General features: G+C 41.0%; 1 protein-coding gene across 3 annotated transcripts in view; it reads left to right on the forward strand.

Moving 5' to 3' along the window:
* Positions 1-7467: 7467 nt before the first annotated feature.
* The window catches only part of TPD52L1 (TPD52 like 1), a gene marked incomplete at both ends in the record, with an annotated part of 35549 nt that continues 23470 nt past the window's right edge, over positions 7468-19546 (forward strand). For 2 of the 3 annotated variants that reach the window (XM_080700462.1, XM_080700463.1), the window contains 2 exons: positions 7468-7578; positions 15687-15835. In XM_080700462.1, coding sequence (XP_080556588.1) covers positions 7531-7578; positions 15687-15835 — 197 coding nt within the window. The remainder of the gene's footprint in view (positions 7579-15686; positions 15836-19546) is intronic. The other variant, XM_080700461.1, reaches the window with a different exon arrangement.

Consider the following 19546-nt stretch of genomic DNA (forward strand, 5'->3'; position numbering starts at 1 on the left):
GCGTTCATGTGTATGACTTGAAAAATCTAAGATGCCAACAATTTTAAAATACCAAACATTTCAGATACCACTAAGAAAGAAAAAATGCTGCCAATTAATCCCATCATTTTATATACCACCAAGAGAGAAAATAATGCTGCCATATAATTTTAGGACATTATTAATTTTTATAGCACCTTGAATTGTGAGATGGTAAGATGTAGGGGGAAATGCGTACACTATAGTGCATAGTAGAAGATCTAGACTGATATGTTTGATGTATATGTATTAGCAGTGGCCTCTGGGAGGTGGGATTATTATTTGATTTTGTGATTGCTTGTTGTGTGTACACAGATTTTTCACAATGCCACTGTCTCCCTGCACCATTCTCTGGCACCACCAGAGTTGGTGTGTCACACATTAGGGTTCAAGCCTTGGCTTTAGGATATAGAAGTGTGAAAATGCCCTTTGTTCTTGGCATTTGAAGCCTCTGACAGCACTCCAGGACAACAGGAAACATGATTCACTAGTAGGCTAGATCCAAGTTACTAGGAAATAAATGAAAAGCAGTTCAATGATAGAGACGAATGAGAAGTAATATTTAGGCTTCTGTGGTAGGTTGAGTAAATGTGCAGAAAGTAGAATTCGAATAAATAAACTTTTGTTATATCTTTAATATTCATCCTTCTGGAATTGGCTTGCATTCTTTTTTTCCTTTCTGTACTTGAAGATAATCATAAATCCAACAATAATGAGATTGGCACAGTAGTTTTTTCCCCTTGAGGAAAATAAATGGAGTTATTTCAAATTTTTATGTTAAAACAATTCCAGAGGTTATTTTTACCAAACATTATGAAAAAATATAATTAAGTAATAAATAATGCAGTCTTAAATCTCTTACCTAGGACATGGTGAATTTTCATTTAAACTACTTTACTGTATTTCTGCATTCCTTCTTTTATTAAATCTTGAGATAATTTTGTATTCCTGTTTTAAAGTATGTGCTTTTCTCTCTTTGCTTGGCTACACAGCCGGATTTATTTAATTCCGTAGCATAATTTAAGATTGTTTTGCTATTTAAAAGACATTCTGTAATTTTTATGTATTTGCTAACAACACAAGATACGGTCGCTGATCCAAAATCATCATTTGTAATCACTTTAATTTAAGCAGAAAATAGGCAAGGACACAGGCTTTGGAGCTGGGCTAGCCTTGGAGCCCCATAGCATGGGACTGACTTTGAGTTCTCACCAGCAAAACTGGGACCGTCTAGACCATGATGCCTTCTGAGTGGATCTGGTTCAGTTTGTTGTGTCATCAATCTCTGCACATGGGGACTTAGACGAAATGGAATATAGCTGGTCAGTTTTAGGGCCAGTGAAAGCAGGCTCATGGAAGCATCTGATATGTACTGTAAGACCTACCTGCTTTCCAAAGATCTCCCTTGGCCAGTGGAGTAGTGCAATTCTGCATTAAACCAGGAGTATGATTATTGTTATCTTTATTAAAACAATTCTATATATTTTATGGCTTACAAAGGATAATAAAAGGCTGTCTTTAAGTGTAAAATACTCCTGTAGCAGAGTTGCCAAGTTTATTTACATTATATCTTGGTGTATAGACACATGCTCAGTATTTTCCTTAACCTGTATGTGATCTGGGCTTGAGCCCCTAGGTTTTGTATAGTGGGAAAAAAACATTAGGTTTAGTCTTTTCCAATACAGTGATTTTAAAAGCCCCTTTAAATAACCCTCAATTTGATTCCTCAGTAAAATTAACCTTGAGGTTAGAATTCTCCTTAATCAGAGCCCCTTTTCCTTTGTCCTGGCCAAAGGCATGTCTGGTATGTCTGGTCAGCCACAGGAAGGATTTGTGTAGGGCTCTGCGTTCTCTTTTACCTCTAGTCAACCAGAGACATGATGTCCCCTGATGCTGAGATTTTCTATGGCTTTTATTTGTGATCTTATCTCCTTCCCAAGCATTTGGGCTCAGTAGACCCTCCAGCCTCCTAGAGCCTCATCTTGGCTCACACTGTCTTTTGCCTCCTCCATCCAGACTTGTGGCCAGGGCCAGAGACCCCAGCCCCTGCTGCAGGGGGATCAACCCCTAACCAGATCAGTTAGTTTCCTCCTAGAGAGAAGAATGAGTTGGGGGACGAAATGCCAAGATCCACTCTGCACAAGCATCCCGTATCTGCCAAGTTTACAGTGATAAGGCTGTGCACCAGTTTAGTATGCAGTCCCTTGGAAGATATTTTTGTTGGAGATCAAAAAGGAAAAGTGGGGCAGGCTCCCTGTACAATTCAGGGAGGAGGAAACAAGCAGAGGGATGGAATGCTCAAAAAAAAAGTACCTAATCCCAGAGTTTCATGTGTGCACTCTGCATCAAAAAGATGGCAAGACCTGGGCACGGTGACACGTGCCTATAATCCCAATCAGTTCTTGGGAGGCTGAGACAGGAGAATAGCAGGTTCTCAGCCAGCCTCAGCAACTTAGTGAGACCCTGTTTCAAATTAATTAATTAATTAATTAGTTAAATAAGCTGGGCCTGGTGGCACATTTCTGTAATCCTAGTACTTGGGAGGCTGAGATAGGGGGATTGCAGGTTTGTAGGCCAACCTCAGCAACTTAGGGAGGCCTTCAGCAACTTAGTGAGACCCTGTTTCAAAATAAAAATAAAATAGGATTTGTGGTATAGCTCAAAGGTAGAATGTTTCTAGGCTTAATGCCCAGTAACACACACACACACACACACACACACACACACACACACACACACACGCATACACACACGCATACACACACACGCACACACACACACACACACACACACACACACACACACCACTTAAAAAGGGCTGGAGGCATAGTTGACAGAATGCCCCTGAGTTCAATCCCAGTCCAGTCCAATACTCCCCCCTACCAAAAAATAAATAAAAAAGATGGCAAAGTTAGAGCAAGCAAGCAGCAAAAGGCATTGAAGCACCTTGAAACAACAGCAGTTTGAAGTCAACTGAAACTGCCAAGAGCAGCCTGGGAGGGGGTGGGGGGAGATGAGAACTCCCTACCACTCTCCTGCCCTCTGACGCCCCTTGTGAGCTCCCCCTTGGCCAACACCGAGAAGGAGGGAAGGTCAAGGGAGGCTTTTTGATGCAACCCTCGAGTCATCCCCTGGCTCAAAGTGGGGGTAGCGAGAGGTTCTGGGAGCACACAGAATCTGCAGCAGGCTGCTCTGTAGTCTGACAGGCTGCAATCTTCCCTGACCAACGCCCAAAGAAAAAGTTTGAACATACACATGTTATGATTTTTCTCTGTCCTTATTTTTTTCTCCTTTCTTCCTCCCATCATCTCCCAGGCATGGAACGGGAGACATATACATATGTCCTTGGCAAATTCTAGTTTACCGTATACCTGAGGGGAACTGCTTGGAATTGGACGTTCAGGGCTTAGCTTTTAATATGCCAGAAGGAAACAAAACTAGATAGAGCATCGCCTCCTAAGAAAATTGCCTATTCTGGAAAGTTATTGTTGTGCTGGCAAATCAAATTTCAGATGCCCCAAGTCGAAACTTTTTCTTTGTGTTTCTTTCTGCCACTCCAGGCAGATGGATGTCTTATACAAGGAAAATATTCCTTGTATGTCTTATGCAAGGAAATGGATGTCTTATACCAGCAAGGAAAATATTATATTCCTGAGGAAACTACAAAGAATATAGTACATTAATATTTTTAAAAACAATTCTTCCAGATTTCATGAGTATGCTACTGTAGTTTGTATGGAAATTTAAAAAATTTCCTAATACTTAATGGCATTTAATCTCAACTGTTCCTTAAACTGTCCATTTTAGAGATGGGATAATCGAGGTCTAATGTGTTCTGCTAGTCAGTGGCTAAGCCGCAGCTAGAATTCAAGATTCCTGACTCCCATCGTTGTTCTCTTTGCTTTATGCTAGACAGGGTGCACATGTTACACCTTTGGAAAAGAGAGTCAAGTTCTGAAAGGTGGCTCATAATGTACTGGTATCTGCTAAAAATTGTGATCCTTAGGCAGTTTGCCTATTGATAATTGCCATTATTAAAATATGTTTTTGATCTTTAATATCGGTTTCCATAGTAAAGAGATAATTTTATACTTATTTTAGAGCCCTTCTCATATTATTGCCTGTTACTTGGTATCTTTTACCATTTTTCCTTCTCTCTTGATTTCTATTCAGTTTCACTGGTTATTGCTTTTTTTTAAAAAAAAAATCTAACCCCTCTTTTTCTCTACTTTTTGCTTCTGTAATTATCCCTCGACTTCATAATTTCATTGCCGCTTCGTTAACCCAGGGAGTGGAACATGTTCTGCCCAACGCAGCAGGTTCTGTTTTCATTTTGTTTGTATTAACGTAGTTCACCTTGTGCTGAACTGTTCAACCCCAAAAACACCCACCGGGACCCAACGTCACGGGGAAATATATGCATGAATAGAAAAAGAAGAGAGGGGACTTGCACCTGTGCTAATCTGGCATTAATTAATTATGGATAGTCTTATTTTACTGTCTTCTACAATGAATAGACATTACTTACCAAGAAGAAAATTAGTCACCACTGAACCTGGCCTCTGGATAGACAGGAAGAGGATCTGATGGCCTTGGGTCACCATTTGCTATGCTAGTTACTACTGTGAGTTCATGTGTTAGCAGGGTACCAGGTACTAATGCTGCAGTGTTGACTCGGAGACAAGGATGTGCGTGTGAGTAACCGGGGAGAGCTGACATCTGAAGAACCAGGCAGACTTGGGCCATATTTTTTACTCTATTTACTTAACATGTTTTGATTATGTAGGATGAATTCTACCTTTCTTTCTCGACTTTAGACAAAATCCATTGAATTATTTTGTTAAATAGTAAATATGAAAAAGAAAAGAATATTTACAAAGATTAGGGTGAGGTACAGAAAATACACATGCACAGAAATCCGGTATGCAAGAAATGAAGCGCCGCCATTCATCCTGTCTAAGCTCCCTGGGTTCCTCTTCCCTGCCTCCTTCCTCAAAGAGTACCACGGTCCTAGATTTTTCATCAATGTCTTGCTTTTCTTTATAGTTTTATTTCTGGAGTGCTATTTATTTTACATGCTTTTGAACTCCATATAAGTGGAATTACACTTCATTATTCTTTGACAATGTGTTTTTCACTCAGTGTCTTTTTTTCCAGATTTCACCAGTGTATTGTGTATAGCTACAGCTCACTTATTTTCCAGCCTTCATTGTGTAAAAACATACTTATGCGATGTCCTGCCTATAGTCTTTTGCATAGTTTGTTGCTACTATGAAAGTTCCTGTTAATAACCTCTGGTATGCCGGGCGTGGTGGCGCACACTTGTAATCGCTGCGCTTGGGAGGCGGGGACAGGAGGATCGCGCAGGTTCGAAGCCAGCTGTGCTGGCTTAGGAGATCCTGTTTCCAAATAAAAATATAAAATAGGTCTGGGAGTGTAGCCCAGAGGCAGAAGGGCTTCCAGGAACCCCAGTACCACCAAAAAGAAAAAAAGAATTAACCTCTGGTACTCATTTCCAGTTTCCAATGCTTATACACAACATACGGGATATAAACAGAACTGTGGAATAGCTGGGTTGTAGCCTGTGTGAAGAAGGTTCAGCTTTAGTAGATAATGCTGAATTATTTTCCAAATTATTTATTTATATTGACAGCAGTGTGTGAGAATCTGAATTTTCCACAGAGTCATCAACACTTAAAAAAACGTCAGCTTGAAACTTTTTGTTATTCCTGTGAGAGTGAAATGATTCAACTTGTATTTCCCTCGACATCAGTGAGGTCAGGCTGCTTTTCTTAGGTTTATTAACTATTTGTTATCTCTTTCTATAAAGAATCTTGTTTGGATCTTTTGGCTTATTTTTCTATTGAGTTGTTTCTGTTTTTAAAATTTGCTTGCAGAAATTCTGCATATTCTAGGAACAAGTCTTTTATTAATTATACATGGGACAGATACCTTCCAATTAGTGGCTTGTCTTTTCTTTCCCTTGCAGTGTGCTAGATGAAGAGACAGCCTTAATCTTATTCAATGATTTGCCCTTTTTTGTGCCTTGTTTACAGAATTCCTTCCTCACCAGAGATGCATAAATAAAAACTCCTGAATCGTTCTCTAAAATGTTCATAGTTTTGCCTCTGCAAATGGTGTGAAAGTGTCTATTTTTTTTCCAGATGGGTAACTGTTCATTTCTGGACAATTTATTATAAGGCCTTCTTTCCCCACAGATGTGTAAATCCCAGCCTTGTCACGAGTCATGTAGTAGATGAAGTAACCATACCTGGTAAGGGCCTATTTTCTGGCTCTTCCAGAGAACATGGTCACAGGCGTCAGCCAGATGTGGAAGAGACCTCCCAGGGAACATTTTATACTTTAAATGAGCAGGCTCTTATCCCATGTAGCAAGTAGAAGTTGAGTTGCTGGGGTGCAATGGGGAACAATAATGATGTTCTGGGCTCTTTCTCTGCCAGAACCTCTAAAACTGTCAGTTTGTGAGGTTTCCTCAGAGCCACAGCTATTCCAGGTTCTGCTTATCACCACATCCAAACTAGAAAAAGACTTTATATTTTAAATTCTGGTCAGGAGGTTGTTTGAGACCACCAGGTAGTATGTATTTAAGTGATAGGCTCACTGATAGTCTTCTCCTGGGGTGGGGGGTTTCTGTCTGTCCATCAGTGCTAAGTTTCCAGACAGGCAGCTTAACTTGCCTTGCAGGTCCCTGTGGGGGAAAAAGCTAAACATTTCTGGTTCACTTGTCCCTCGGGATGTAGTCCTGTGGGGACACAGACTTATGCAGGAATTTCTTTCTTTCTTTTTCTTTTCTTCTTTCTCTTTCTTTCTTTCTTTCTTTCTTTCTTTCTTTCTTTCTTTCTTTCTTTCCTTCTTTCTTTCTTTGTGGTACTGGGGGTGGAACTCAGGGGAATTCTACCTCCAAGCTACACCCCAGCACTATTTTTTATTTTTTATTTTTAAACAGGGTCTCACTAAGTTGCAAAGGGCCTCACTAAGTAGTTGCTGAGGCCGTCCTCGAACTGTGATCCTTCTGTCTCAGCCTCCTGAATGCTGGGATTACAAGTGTGCACCACCACGCCTGGTTTATGCAGGATTTCACATTAAACCCCTCTCTTCAGATAGGCCTTGGGCTTTATCCTCTGTCCCTAACACCCCATGTGATCGTGAAAATCAAACCTGGAATTCACCTGCACAGCAAAAGTAAAAGCCTCTGAAAACTGGTCTCTGGCTTCCCATTTGCTCTTAGATTTTTGGTTTCTGAGTGTTCTTTGCTTTGTTGGAGCTTGTCACACATTTAGGAAGATTTTCTGTTTTTTTTCCTGGAGGTCTCGATGTTCAGCGGGAGGGTCAGTCAGTTTACCTAGTCCTCCAGGCTATGGAGACACAAGTTGGCTTTGTTTGTTTTTTAAATTGCACTATGTTTTATCGATTTTGCCTAAAGGTTTGTTGGAGACTGAATCTTTGCAAGGAAGAGATGAGGACGCAATAGCCAGTGCTGACTTCGCTAGCATGCTCTCCGAGGAGGAGAAGGAAGAGTTAAAGGCAGAATTAGTTCAGGTATGTTTAGTAACCTTATCGCTGCTGCTGCTGCTGCTGTGTGTGTGTGTGTGTGTGTGTGTGTGTGTGTGTGTGTGTGTGTGTGTGTCACTGAGGATTGAACCCAGGGTCACTCTACCTGAGCTACACCCCTAGCCCTTTTTATTAAGTTATTTTTTATTTTGAGATAGGGTCTTGCTAAATTGCCCAAGCTGGCCTTGAATTTTTGTGTGTGTGGGGTACTGGGGATGGAACCCAGAAGCATTCTACCTCCGAGCTACACCCCTCAGCCCTAGTTCTTATTTTTTATTTTGAAACAGAGTCTCACTGAATTGCAAATGACCTCACTAAGTAGTAGGTGAGGCTGTCCATGGACTGATCCTACCACGATCCTCCAGTCTTAGCCTCTCGAATGCTGGGATTACAAGCCTGCGTCACCATCCTTGGCTTGGCCTTAAATTTTCTATCCTCCTGCTTCTGCCTTCCTAGTACTGGGATTACAGGCATGCATCACCACAACTGACCTATCTTTGATTTGCTAACATTATCATTAGTTTGATATAGGTACCATATTCTAATTATTTTGTCTCGTTTAACAAAATGAAATGTAATAATTAAAACGTTACAAGATGATTGATTCACCCCAAGGTATTTGTTGCTATTCTAATTGTCCATTACTTGTTGGCTACAGGAGTAAAACAAATGATGGAGATGTTTTAATGAACAATAATAATTAGTGTTGAATGTGTACTTAATCTTTTTAGTATTGGTATGGTTTAAATGGTGCTGAGGGCTCTTTTTCTTATTCAACTAAAGTTTGCTGAATAGAAAAATTAAAACTAATGGGCAGCTCAGTGCATCTTTAACAAGTCTTTATTACAAAATCAGTAGGAAATAGAGAAGAAAAAAGTGTGCTGGCATGCATGCTGGAGACCCCCAAAATGGAACTCTGCCCCCTTTTTTGGACCCCAGCCTTTAAATAGATTTTGTATTGGTATCTTCTTATCAGCGTTACCAAGGCAATGGGCTAGTAACTTATTCCTTAGCCAGGTGGTGCCTCTTTGTCTCTGGACAGTACACTTACTAAATTCAGGGGTCAAAAATCTACCTGGCCTTTGCTTCTGTTGTATTGGGCAGTATTAGTTGCTCATCAACTAGGGTGCTTTGAAGCAGCATAGGAAATTTACCTTTCCTATACCCAGGCCAGGTCACAGAGGAGAGGAGGTAAACAGAGGCACTGATTGCCTCTATACATTTTTAGGACTAAAGGCTTTAATTGTCTCTAAGGCTTTTACTATAGGTTAATCATTAAAATTAAGGGCAAAGAGAGAGGAACTCTGCATTGTAACAGCTGCTGCCCCTTCCTGCCTGAGTGCCTGTGCAGCACCCAGGCCCTGACTACTTTTTACATCTTTGAAATTAATACCAAATCAATTTTCTAATGCTGGTACAGTATCAGGATACTATGGCTATGATAAATCACTTAGAAACCGAATGGGATTGGTTTAAGACTGTGGTACAGATGCAAGCTCTTTTTAAAGAATGGTCTTATTTTTGGTAAACAAGTTGGCTCAACAAATTCTGTGAAATAATTTTTTAATGAAAAGGTAAATATGGAAGCAACTGAATTTTACACTTTTGCAGAAGATTGAAGCTCTGCGAGTGGGGAAGAAAACCATTACTAATTGAAGCTTTATTCGACCTTGCGTAGTTGCTGTGGGCATCTGGGCTTAGGTGGGAAGAAGACATAGTATACTTGTACATATTTATGGGGTTCAATGTAATGAATCCATATATGTATGTAGTGTGTGTTGTTCAAAACAGGATAATTTAGCATATCCATCACCTCTAACATTTACCCTTTCTTTTTGGTAAGAACATTCAAGATCTTCTAGTTATCTTGAAATCTATAAAGGGTTCATTATAGTCACCCCAATACAAAATAGAACATCAAAACTTATTCCTCCTAACTGTAAATTGGTACCCACTCCCTAGTCCTGTTGCTCCCTGCCTGCTCTTCTCAGCCTCTGGTGACCACTGCTCCCCTTGGCTCCTGTGAGATCAGCTTCTTTAGATTCCACAGACAAATGAGATCATGTGGTATTTGTCTTTCGGTGCCTGGCTTTAAAACAATTTTATTTTAAAATAAAAGAGCAGCTTGTTCTTCTGGCACCAATAGAAATGGTTTCAGTAGTAAGCACAGTGCTTCAAATCAAATGGCTTTGGCTGGGTTTGTCTGTGGCCACCGCTGGGTCACACATACTAACGTGCACAAAGTGAGTCACGGTGTAAGGGACTAACTCCATGTTTTCTTACAGCCTCAAATTCTGGTTCATGACCTGCTCACATCAACTCTGTCGTCCAAAAGTTTTGTTCTGCAGACTGGTGTAAGCTAACTGACTTTAAGCTACAACTGAACTCTTTCACTGGAAGAGTTTAAGTGTGGGCACAACCTCTGTAATAGACCAATGGCTATAAAATGCTTTGATTTGTCTAGGTTTGGGGATTACTGTGAAGACAGTATGTACGTATATGCATGCATATATCAACTTGCTTTTGTGAATTCTGTATTTTCTAAATGTTCAACAGTGTCATTTACTTTTAAAGTAAAAAAAAAGTGTGGGTTTTAAATGGATGGTCCCTTAATATAAAAATATAGCAGCATTTTCAGCAATGCTCTTTGCTTTACTACAGTAATGAGCTTCCAGCAAATTTCATTTGGAGACTGACTTTTGAAGACAACACCAGGCTTTTTCATACAGCGTTCGCATTACTAGGATTCATGTCTTCATCCTTCTAAATGTGTAGGCTTCCAGGGCTCCCTGTCCCTTATTTCTGTGTTCTTTAGAGATCAAGTCCTCCATGTTGCTAAGGGTCGCATCAGCCCTCCAGAAGCATCTGGGCACAGCTGTCTGCTCCAGGGCCAGTGAAAAGCAGAGCAAGTGGATCTTTACATTTTTCTTCTTCTTCACACTTCCATTTCTTCTCCTGCCACCTCTACTCTTTACAGTCGTTTTACTTTTTTCTAAATCTGTTCTCCTTTCTCTTTTACAAAGGTCTGCATTCTTCTGCACATGTGTGTGTGTGTTTCTGTGAATGTGTGTACACATGTTTGAGCACACCACACATACAGTATACCAGGCCCTTTCATTTAACAGATGCATTCAGATATTACCTCCAATGCTAGGACTTAATTACTTCAAAGACAGATATCTGTCCCAGGAGTCTCACCACCGGCTTTAAGAACTGAGCTCCTCCTTCTCAGCTGTCCACACACATTCTTCCTGGGCCTTGGTCAAAAGTAACTCTTATCTGTGTCTGAGGGAAAATCCTAGGGGATTCATAAACCAATTAAGTACCAAGATATCCCAGAGGCCATTCTGTTCCATGACTGCCTTAGTCTCTGGCACTCAGGTGTGATGATCCAAAGCACGATTTCTGTGTATAAAGACTTCTCATCCCTGATGGCTTTGTCAATGTGCCAGTTCCTTCATATCCTCCTGTCGCCTTCTGGCTATGCTCCCCTCCCCCTCCAGTCCCGAGTCTCCCCTCCCTTACCCCCAGCCTACATTGCTTTGCTGTTAATTTCTCCAAGAGGGTGTCCTTGGACCTCAGGTGTTCTCTTAACCCCGTTAGCCTCACATCCAACCTATTTTTGTGTGCTTACCAAGTGCTGGCAACAGAAAGGCTTCTTTTTATGGTGGAAGACATAAAATAAACCAATAGTGTCAAGAAGGCTTCGTCCTGGATGAGTTTAGCACTTTAAAACAAATCCCTTTTAACAAAATTTGATCTTTATTATTGTGGACAATGATTTATGTTTTTTAAAAGTTCTTTAAATATGAGACTAATATAATCCCCAATTTTGGTGTGATAATTTGTCCATAGATAGTGTCCAATTCATGAAATTAGCTGCAATTATCTTTTTCCTTAAACAAATATTTATGTTCACAAGTGCCAAAAACAATACACATTTCATAGAAATTATCAATATATCAAGAAGTTCTGTTTTGTTTTAGATATTTGTTCTATCCTAATACGAGATGTTTTCTTGCGCTCTCTAAGCATCCTAATTTCTCTCTTTAAAATAACTTGATCAATAATTCTGTGCAACTGTTTTCTCCCTCCACTTTAATTTCACTTAGCTGCATTCTATGCATAGCATTTCATAATTTGTCTTCTGGAAAGGATGAAGTGTAGGCATTAGTACTGTCAATCGTGATTATATAATAATCAAGTGCTGCCAATGTCCCCTAGACAAAATGACTCAAGAAAAAATAGGTATTAATAGGAGATGGAAAAATACCAGGCGGCCTTGTCAAATAGGCAAAACCTATTTCCATGTTCCCTCTATGTCTCCCTTGGTTCTTCCTTCTTCGCTTGGCACATAGGTCCCCAAGAACACACAGTGTCCCCAAGCTGCTCTCCCTTATGTTCCCAAAGAAGGGCCTTGGGCCCTGGGCTTTTTCTCTCTAGATTCCTTCCCCAAGACCTTCATTCCTTCTGGACTGAGCTAGTGGAAAGCTCACATAATAATCAGGTCTTCTTGTTATGCTACTCGGAGATAGTATCTGCATTTAAATCATTCCTTTCTGGCACTTTCAGCCAAAAGCAGAGGTAGCCAGAAGAAAAGGCAGGTTTGAAGCTGCATATGCAAAACACCAAATGCTATTTAACTAAAGCCTCTTGCTGATGATTCATAGCTGTTGAGAGCATTACTTCTGGATTTCATAGACTGCAGATAAAATAGAAAGTGAACTTCCAATCTCAAATTTTACACTGAAGCCAATTCATTAGCTAACTCTGATTAGTTAACTCACGATGACAAGAAGTGCAAGCATTTTCTGTGGACAAAGAACAAGTGATATAACCATGAGGAATGTTAGGTGACAGATAAAATGCAGGCAGTCACACTGGCAAAGATAAAAAATGTAATATGGCATGATAACCGAAGAATAGAGGTGTTCTAAAATAACAGTGAGTTTTCCTGTAATGGAGAAACCTGAAGTATTATTCCCTTTGGAGATTCCGTCACTGTATTCCTTTTGCAGTTATCAGCTAGTGCATGCATATGTGTAATTCATTCTGCATTTTAGAAGGGTTTCCAGGAACATATGAAAAATATTCCATGATATAAAGAAATGGATAATGTCGAACTCTCAGGACATTTTGCTGATATTAGGAATCTGAAGATAGTGTTGTTTCCTGCTGTGGTGTTTAAGATGTTTTCAATTCAGTACTTTTGTTTCTTTTGTTGAAGTGAGTATTTGTGTATATGAAGATTTATGACTGAGGGTGATGTTCTCTGCCAAAATGTAATGCATGCTTAACATGCATGAGGCCCTAGATTCAATCCCCAGCATGCAAAAAAAGAAAGAAAGAAAGAAAGAAAGAAAGAAAGGCAGAAAGAAAGAAAGAAAGAAAAAGAGACAGACAAAAAGAAAGAAAGGAAGGAAGGAAGGAAGGAAGGAAGGAAGGAAGGAAGAAAGAAAGAAAGAAAGAAAGAAAGAAAGAAAGGAAGGAAAGAATGTTCCCAGTGGGCAAAAGCCTTCTTGGAATAGTGAAAAGATATGTCTGTACGTCGTATGTATGTATGCAAAGGCAGGTATCATTCTTGAACTGCTTTGTTAGCAGCTTTACCTCTGGTGACCCAAAGCATTTTCAAGATGCCTGAGAGAGTTAGTAAGCCGTCTGGGGTAAGAAGTAGAGTGATGCTTTGAATATAAATGAGACACAGATCCTCCCTTTTTTTTTTTTAAATGAGAAATCTAGAAAAATGGCAGACTTCTGTTACCTCCATGCATGTAAGAGGTTGGGGGACTTATAATAAATCTTTTCTGGCTTGATAAATAAAAACCATAAATATTTTTACTTTTCATAAAGCTAAGATATAAATGTAAACACTTTTAATAGGGTAATATACCTAACACACCTATAGAGACAGTATAAGAGATAATAACCAATTAAAATTAGACTTCCTCGCCGGGCATGATGGCGCATGCTTGTAATTCCCGCGCTTGGGAGGCGGAGACAGGAGGATTGCGCAGGTTCGAAGCCAATCCCACTGGCTTAAGAAATCCTGTTTAAAAAAAAAAAAAAGTGTAAAAAACAGGTCTGGGAGTGTAGCCCGGAGGTAGAAGGGCTTCCAGGAACCCCAGTAGCACCACCAAAAAAAAAAAAAAAAAAAAAAAAAAATAGACTTCCTCGAGGCTTGAATTTATCTTTATAGGATATAACAACACTCTAATATCTGGGCACTTTACACGACTCCTTTGTTAGAAGTTACACTTGCAGCTAGGCGTGGTGGTGCATGCTTGTAATCCCAGTACTTGGGAGGCTGAGTCAGGAGGATCACAGGTACATGGCTAGCCTCAGCTACTTAGTGAGGCCCTCCACAACTTAGTGAGACCCTGTTTTGAAATAATGAATAAAAAGAGGGATGGGTGTAGCTCAGAGGTAGAATGCCCCTGGGTTCAATCCCCAGTACCACAAAATAAACTTATATTTGCTAGAGTAATTTTATAATGCTGAGGAGATTTTTCTCTGCAGCATGGGGGAAAAATAAATATGCTCACACAGAACCTTACCCATGAATGTTATAGCTGCTTTATTAACATCATCCAAACCCAAATGTCCTTAAAATAGGTGAAGAAACAACAATGGCTTAAATAAACTGTGGTAATACACTCAATGAAATATTACTCTTCAATGAAAAAGGAAGCTTCATTGATAACATGGCAGAAAGAATAAATTTCAAGTCATCGCTGGGCAAATAGCCAGGCACAAATGAGCACATACTGTGTGACTTAGTTTATAGAAAATTATAGACAATTCAAATAACACTCTAGTGAAAGAAGCAAAACCAGTGGTTGTCTAGTGATAGCAGGGGTTTAGAGGGGAAAGAAGAGTAAGAAGGAATTACAAAGGTGATGCCTGAAAAGTCAGCACAAGTCATGCCCTTGCACACATCTTCCTTCCCTTAAGGTACTAGTTTGGCAGAACCACAGTATCTGCTAAACCCATTTCTATACTGGTGCACCTCTGGAAGGTTGACAAAAAAATAATTACTGACTAGTGATACTTGAAGTTGTCTCATAAAATAGGGTATATAATATAAAACTAATGTTTGTTCAGATTATACCCATACCCAACTTCAGAAGAACATTTGGAAGACTAGTGTCTTAGTCTGTTTTCTGCTGCTGTAACAAAATACCACAGACTGTGTAAACTGTACGCAACAGAGGTTCATGTGCCTCATAGATCTGGAGCCTGGAAAGTTCAAGAACATGGTACTGGCATCTGGTGAGGTCCTCTTGCTGCTTCATAACACAGCAGAAGGGCAAGTGAGCATGGGTAAGATAGGACCATATCTGAATTTATCTTTTATCAGGAGCCCACTGCTGAAATGACTAACCCACTCCATGTAATGATATGAATCACCTCTTAATGGTTTTACCTCTTAATACTATTACAATAGCAATTGAATTTCAGCTTGATTTTTGGAAGGGATACTCAACCCATGACAGTTAAAAACCAAAAACAAGGGCTATGGGCAAGGTGCAGCTGGGTGATAGAGTGAGTGAGTGTTTAGCATGTGCTTGGCTTTGGGCTCAATCCTTAGTGCCATGAAAGAAAGGGAGGGACCAACATTTGGGAGGCTAAGACAGGAGGATCACAGTTTGTGGATAGTCTCAGCTAGTACTTAGCAAGGACCTTTGCAACTCAGTGAGGCCCTGTTTCAAAATAAGGAATAAAAAATAGGGCTGAGGGCGTAGCTCAGAGATAGAATGCCCCTGGGTTCAATCCCCAGTACCAAAAAAAAAAGGGGGGGGGAGGGTAAAAAAAGAACAATCTACCATTTTCTAGCAGTTACGTGTGACTTACTGTCTTGTTTATATTTGCAATCTGTATTTTTTACAAGGAGTATTGATTACTTTTATAATCACTGAAGCTAAGATTCTGTCTCCAGTGTCAGATACTAGACCAGCATCTGCCGCGTATGTGTGAGGGATGGCAGCATGAGACTGTGATTAGGATCGAGAGGAGGTTTCAGGGCACCATTAGTCTTTGCAAATGTATTTTTCTTCTGCTCTGACGTTCTGCCCCACCATTTTCCCTCCAATCTGTAGCTAGAAGACGAGATTACAACGCTCCGACAAGTTTTGTCTGCAAAAGAGAGGCATCTGGTGGAGATCAAACAGAAACTCGGCATGAACCTGATGAATGAACTGAAGCAGAACTTCAGCAAAAGCTGGCACGACATGCAGACCACTACCGCGTGAGTGCGACAGCCACCGGATTTGTTAAATTAGTCATTCACCCATCCGTTCATTTCTGCATGCACATAGCACTTGGTGTGGTTCCCTCCAGATCCTGCCCTCCCATCCTCATCCATGTTAGTGAGATTGGTAGTGATAACTTTACCCATGGACATAGCACTATTTGAACTGTTCCCTTTGCTAATTCTCTTTTATCCTCTCCATCTTCCATCCCCAACCCTCTTCCACTATTTTAATGGCGGCCCTCCTCATTTATCTGAAGTCTCTTTTGTGTATTTTCTCTCCAGCTTCCACATAGGAGAGAAAACAAATGACCCTGGAATTTCTGAGACTGGCTGATCTTATTCAGCATAATATTCTCTAATTCCATCCATTTCCTGCAAACAATAACCTGCTGTTCTTCTTTATGGCCGAGTAGAATTCCATTGTGTGTATATCCCATAATTTTGTAAGCCATTCATCTGTTGATGGATATATAGGCTGGATAGTTTAGATGGTGAATTGTGCAGCTATAAACATAGATATAGCTTGCATTACTATGTTAGTCTGCTTTCAGTTCTTTAGGGTAATACCCAGGAGTGGTACAACTGGGTCATATAGTAGGTTAATTCCCATTCTTCTGAGATACCGCCACATTGACTTCCAAAGTGGATTTACTCACTTTAGAATTTGGATAAAAATTGAGAATCAAAATTTCTCTTTGCACTACTTTTCTCCTGAGCATAAAGAAACCTGGTAGCAGGAAGAAGTACCCTGATTGACAGCAATTATTTCAGTTTTGCTGGGAGCTAATTTTGTCTGTTGCTTCTTAAGAACTAAGGTCTAAGACTTTTTGGTCTTGTGTGAGGATAGATGCTCTTTGTAGGAGTTGTACCTAAATGAAGCCTGAGGTGTCCCAGTGTGGTTCCCTTGGTATCTATGCAGGAGAATGTTTCTCTCTCTTCTCTCTCTCTCTCTCTCTCTCTCTCTCTCTCTCTCTCTCTCTCTCTCTCTCTCTCTTCTTCTCTCTCTCTCTCTCTCTCGCTCTCTCTCTCTCGTCTCTCGCTCTCTCTCTCTCTCTCTCTCGCTCTCTCTCTCTCTCTCTCTCTCTCTCTCTCTCTCTCTCGTGTAACATGGCAACATGGCTTAGCAATCCTCTGGATTTCTATGATTGTGCAACCCTAGGATTCATCCAGGGCGCAGCCTAGACTAGGTCAGGATGGAGTCAGGGAGCCCATACATGTATCCCAGAGGCTCACCAACCTTCCCCAGGCTGATGATTACAGTTAGAGAAGGAGATTAGAAACCATACACATACATTGATATGTATCAGCTTAAAATACATATCCCAATATTGTGTGGATGATTTCCTGAAAAGGATGCTGAATATTAGACATTAAATTTGAGAAGCTATTTTGTCAGTAGTTTTGGCCACTGTCTTTGCATGTTGGTGGTCAGTACCAAGCTGGCCCTGGCAGTGTGCGGCTGAGCCACTTCCAGGTCCCTGGCTTGCCTTTGTATATAATTCAGGGTCAGATCATGTCACACTGAGCAGAACTTCTATCTGGGATGTAAGGACTGGGAAGGACTTGTCCCCTGAAATTTCCTAATCACTATAGAAATAAGATAAATGGGAGCAGGTGAGTTCTAAGGAGCACGCTGTGGGTGGAGACACACAGAGTTGGGCAGGGGTGCGTTAGGTTTGCCCTAGATCTGAGGAGTCTGGCCAGGGCGAGATGCATCTGAGTCCTGGGAAGAAGAATCAAAACGAGCGTGTTCAAGGAAAACTTCTGGCCTGGTTCATACTGGGAAGATTACGGTAGTTTAAAATTTCCTGTGTTTATACAAGTAATTGATGCCGTGGTCAGGCTGTTTACTTGTGTAATGCTTCTTGTTGGACAAATAGAGCAGACTTATTCCCTGAGGCTCTGAAGATTATGGTATAATAATAAGGACAGAGTTTTGTTTCTCAAAAGGTAGATGGTAAGGGTGATGAGGAGGAAAATCATATTGTGGGACTGTGGGCAGCAGGTGGAGCCTTGCCTAGGTCTCGGAAAGGTTTCTGGGGTAGGTGAGCTGTAAGCAGAGCTCTGATGGAAGGGTGAGGCTGCCGTCAGACCAAGGGGCACTGGCAGAGCCTCCAGAGGCTGGCAAAGCTGGGGGAGGCTCCAGGCCAGGGGGAATGCCTCTCCCCCTAAGGAGGTGGGAGGAGGGGCAGGGACCCCTGACACAGGGCCTTATCTTTATCCACAGGCAATAGGAGGCCATTAAAGATATCCTGACTCCTGACCAGCCATTTATCTAATGAGTGTTAATGAATGTTCACTACTAGCTTTTATCACTGGGGGGCTAATGTAGGCCCCCAGGAAACAAGGATTCAACAAAGATAGATAAGGTTCCTACCTGCAGTTGAGTGCTGAAAGGGAAAAGCAAGAAGCAAGTAATGAAATAAACAAATGAGAAATCACCAGGAAGCTTCTGAATGAAAGCTGTGTAGATATGGGCAGAGTGACTTGCAGGAGAGGGTGTGAAGGCCTCCTAGGCGGGAAAGTCCTGTCCTGGGAGGCTATTCCCAGCTGAAATTGGAGTGCCAAGAAAGATCCAGCCTTGTACTGATCCAGGCTCATTATAGAGCTTTCAGTTCAGGAAAAGTTGCTGCCAAGACCCTGAGGCAAAAACTAGCACTGGTAGTTTTCAGGAGCCACGAGAAATCTCTTGTGTCTAGAGAATGGTGAGAGGGACACAGACTCTGGGTCTTGGGGCTCTTGTATTCAGAGGGCTTTGGATGCCCTTGGAAGGTTGGAGGCAGGAAGTGACCCATTTCAATTGACCTTGGGAAAGCTCGCCCAGGTCACTCTGTGTAATATAAATTATGGAGACTGCAGAATCCCAGGTGAGGCACTGTGGTAGTTCAGATGGGCGATGGCACCAGGGAGTCATGGGCAAGGAGAGGACAGGAAGTGGGGAGCAGTTCAGCAGGCCTTCCCAACATTTTAGTGGTGAACAATGAGGCAAATGGGGATTCAGTGTGACTCTGAGGTCTTTCACTTAGGCTGCTGGGTGGCTATAGTTACTATTTACTGAAATAGGAGCATAGATAACATCGTGGTTAATAAACCATGGGCTACAGAATTAATTGTCTGGATTGAAACCTCAGCCTCACTGCATGTGTGAAATGAGATAATAGTGTTTGTAAAGCACGAAGACAAGTGTCCGATGGTATAGGCATGCTGTAACTGTGCGCTGCTGTCACAAATACGAAGAAACAGTTCTGGTGCGAAGACCCAAGGATTTTGTTTGGGCCAGGTGAAGTGTGAACTACTCAGTAGTCCGACGAGTTTCTATACTGAGAGGACAAGGCAGGAAGAATTAAGGGCAGACAGACACAGACATCTGCATGCAGGTGCCAGTAAAAGCTATTATATTGGTAAGATTTCCTCTGAGAGTATTTATTTATTATGATGTGTGTGTGTGTGTGTGTGTGTGTGTGTGTGTGTGTGTTGCCAGAGATTGAGCTCAAGGCCTTGCACATGCTAGGAAAGTGATCTACCACTGAGCTACTCCTCCAGCACCCATAGAGATTAATTAATAAATCCAGACAATTATCAATTCATTAATCTTGAAAGAAGTAAACTTTCCTTTGTAGGGAAGAATCAATCCTCTTCTCTCTCTCTCTCACTCTCTTCTTCTTCTTCTTCTTCTTCTTCTTCTTCTTCTTCTTCTTCTTCTTC

The sequence above is a fragment of the Muscardinus avellanarius genome, assembly GCF_963383645.1.
Source record: "Muscardinus avellanarius genome assembly, chromosome: 8".
Classification (NCBI taxonomy): domain Eukaryota; kingdom Metazoa; phylum Chordata; class Mammalia; order Rodentia; family Gliridae; genus Muscardinus; species Muscardinus avellanarius.